The sequence below is a fragment of the Larimichthys crocea genome, chromosome XIII, assembly GCF_000972845.2.
Source record: "Larimichthys crocea isolate SSNF chromosome XIII, L_crocea_2.0, whole genome shotgun sequence".
Classification (NCBI taxonomy): domain Eukaryota; kingdom Metazoa; phylum Chordata; class Actinopteri; family Sciaenidae; genus Larimichthys; species Larimichthys crocea.
The window spans coordinates 6,549,498-6,553,098 of NC_040023.1; the positions used below are offsets into that span (position 1 = coordinate 6,549,498).

The following is a 3,601-nucleotide window of genomic DNA, read 5'->3' on the forward strand; positions in this document are numbered from 1 at the left end:
TTGAGTTTTAACTAATTGTGAATTGGCTTGTTTGCCAGCTTGTGAGCGGTGTATTGTGTAACTACCATAGCGCAATAACAGTACAATAGAATTTTCAAGCTAACATTCACAAAAATTCAAGCATTTTCACAACCTTGAAAACACTGAATTGAAATTCAAGCATTTTCAAGAATCAAGCACCCGTGGGAACCCTGACACTAAGTCATGTGTTGGGATTGTAGGAGCAGTCAAAGTTTAAGACTTTTCTATGCTGAGTGAAAACACTTCCACACAACCACTGAGACTGAAACTGAATGAATTTACTTTCTTTGAAAAAAACATGTCTACAAATTTATTCTAGGCTATTTATGCAATAGTAATCGGTATTTGGCCAACCATTTAATTTTTATTCGGTTTCGGGCTGAAAATTTTCATTTCGGTGCATCCCTAATATCAGGCTTCGGTGTAGCAGTTTAGGCATATTTTGATCTCTCATGTTTAGTTTTTAGGGGTTTGTTTTGCCATTACAGTAAACTTACTGTTAGCACACACACTAAGTTATGTGTTGGGATTGGAGAAGCAGTCAAAGTTCAAGACTTTCTTATGCTGAGTGAAACACTTCCACACAACCAGTGAGACTGAAACTGAAGCAACGACAAGCTGAGACAGGGATTGTGCCGGGATTCATCCTTAATGTGTCTCTGATGCTTCACATTTGGACAAACATTTGGACAAACATTTGGACAAACGTGAGAATCATGAACGAGCGTTTTTTGCTATTAGCACACCGTTAGCAAACAAAAGAGCCCCGCTGCTCCTCTTGCAGCCAGCACAAAGCTGAAACATGAGCACAGTCCTGCTCTTTCGGACAACACTTAACCACACAGACTCCTGTTTGGAGCCAACAAGTCTCTGTGTGCACTGTAATCCAGTCAAACCACCTCACATTTACCGCTTAGCTCTGCTAAGCAGGGTTAGCTCATTGTGGCATTAGCATTAGCTGCTACGTCCGTTTGCTGCGTTGTTATGCAAATGATTTAAAGTCCGCTTCAGACAGATTTGAGCATGAGAGCAACATTAAAGAGTAAAGTTCATGTTGGACTCATAGCAAAAGCCCCAAACGAGTCAGGAGTCGCGTTATTAGCAACAACCGAGTGCTAGTTACAGAAGCTAGCCGACTAGCAGCTAGGTGCTAATTAGCAGCGGCTCGAGCCAGCTTGATTATAAACGTTACAAATCGGTGAATCCGGTTTTTAGAAACCGTGCCCGAGTCCGAGTGTGAAAAACGACAAAGTGTAAAGTGGCACTCACTCTGTAGCTCGTGTTTACTACAAGGAACGAGACCGGACTCCCTTTAGCAGCATGTTATGTTATGTGGACAATGGACAGCAGCAGTGACGTCAGGACGACTGGATGTTGTTGCCATGGGGACGGTTAAGGGCTGAAGATGCGGGTTAGTTACAAGAGAGAGGCAAACATGATTAAAAATAACAATTCATATATATTCAGGGTTCCCACGGGTGCTTGAATTCCTTGAAAATGCTTGGAATTTCAATTCAGTGTTTTCAAGGTTGTGAAAATGCTTGAATTTTTTGTGAAGTGCTTGAAAAATGTCTATTTGTCACTGTTATTGCGCTTGGTAGTTACACAATACACCGCTCACAGCTGAGAAACAAGCCAATTCACAATTAGTTAAAAATCAAAACAGTCAATCTACCACCATATGAAATAATGCTAATTAGACCCAATTATTTGCCATACAGTGGCAGCTGCGCTTCCATGCGCAAACACAATCAGTAGGCTACCTATTTAAAGGTGCTGAGAAACAGGAAAACTGGTGCAGGTGCTTGAAAAGTGCTTGAATTTGTTCATGAAAAAGGTGTGGGAACCCTGTATATTATTATTATATTGTATGTGCAATATGAACTCATTATACTGTATTTATTTATGTTTACATTTAGTCTGTGTCACATCCACCTACCTCATGTACAGAATATACTTTATTAATCCCTCATGGGGAAAATTTTTTTTCACTCTATTTATTTTTTTTTTACATGCATTTTAACCCGGACACAACACACACACACATGCAGTACAAGGGCATAGACAGAGAGGAGGGTGGAGTGATGGGGCCCCCCTGAGGAGCGCCCAGCCAGCAGTTGTGGGGGGGGGTTGGTGCTCAAGGGCACCTCGGCATGCCCAGGGGTGAACTGGCACCTCTCCCTACCAGCTTCCATATTTTTAAATATTATATATATTATATATATATTTTTTTTTTTTTCCATATTTGTATTATCTTGAACCGGCCACCCTCCGGTTCCCAAGCCAAGTCCCTATGGACTGAGCTACTACCGCCCACAACCAGAACACAACCAGTTGTAGAAACCATATTTACATCACCATCACCAGTCCCTTTATCCAGGCTACAGTGTCTATAGATAGACACACACACTCACACACACACACACACACACACGTGTGTGTGTATATATATATATGATGCTGCAGGTTGTAACCAACTGAATACTGCTCGCCTCAACCTATCCTTTCAAGCATAAAGGAGAAACTAGCTTGTGAAAAACACTATTTTCTAGAGCCAGTGTACTAAAATGAAGAAACAACAGTAAATAGATGTTCTTGAAGTTTTAAGCTCTTCTGGGAGCTCCTGCTTGCTTCTTTTTTCTATTTTTTGTAATAGATGTCTTTGCCATTCTTGGGACAGTGTTCAGCTCTCAGTCTTACCGTAACCCAGTATTTAACTTAGAAACAACCTCGCTCTATGAGTTCACACTGTATATATCCATATATAGCATATCTACATACACCTCCAAGTCTTGTCAGATTGTTTCATTTGAGCGTACTGCACTACCCGTAATACAACAACGCACACACACAAAGGGCTCATAGACATGCAAATGTGGAGAGACGGCGGAGGGGATGGGCAGCCACACAGAGTGGCACCCAGGGAGCAGTTAGGGGTTCAGTGCCTTGCTTAAGGGCTTGGTTCCCAAGCCGAATCCCTAAAGACTGAGCTAATGCCGACCCCAAAGGGGACTCAACTGGATGTGAACCAGGAACGTTACACGTCTTAACACTCAATCCCACACACTGTACCTTTACCATCCATCCATCCCGGTTGTTCAAACAAACACATAGAAGATGCAGCTGCATAGAAATGATTAGGATTTAATGGATTGTTTTTTTTCTTTTTCTACATCCTGTTAAAATGTTTGGAACGCCGTGCCAAAATTGTCAAAAAATGCTTCAGATTGGATTCTTTTGAGTGCTGAAAAATCACCCTAATTATTGTTTTTCCCTCTGAATCCGAGTTTGTTTTTATACTTCTATGCAAATGTTGCAAATCACGCGGTCACAAAATTCAGACTTTCTTTTGAATTCATGAAGTTCCTTCTTTTTAAAAAAGGGTGCAGTAGCATGGAAATGTGCCTTGGCTCATATTCAAAATGAGCTTTGTTTTCTATTGTCCTCCTTTGACTTTGCCTGTTTAGCAAATAAGAGCCGATTAAAATAAATGAGCCTAGATTGGTCCTGATACATGGTAAGGAGAAGACTGATGGGGCAGGCAAGCAAAAGGGATGATTACAACTGTCCTTGCTTGATG

The 3,601-nt window shown here is 41.2% G+C and overlaps 1 protein-coding gene across 8 annotated transcripts in view; it reads right to left on the reverse strand.

Moving 5' to 3' along the window:
• The window catches only part of phf14 (PHD finger protein 14), a 79,265-nt gene extending 77,842 nt beyond the window's left edge, over positions 1-1,423 (reverse strand). For all 8 annotated transcript variants that reach the window (XM_027286177.1, XM_027286179.1, XM_027286175.1 and 5 more), the window contains exon 1: positions 1,291-1,423. In XM_027286177.1, the coding sequence (XP_027141978.1) occupies position 1,291 (1 nt within the window). In that variant the 5' untranslated portion in view covers positions 1,292-1,423. The remainder of the gene's footprint in view (positions 1-1,290) is intronic.
• Between the last annotated feature and the right edge of the window lie 2,178 nt (positions 1,424-3,601).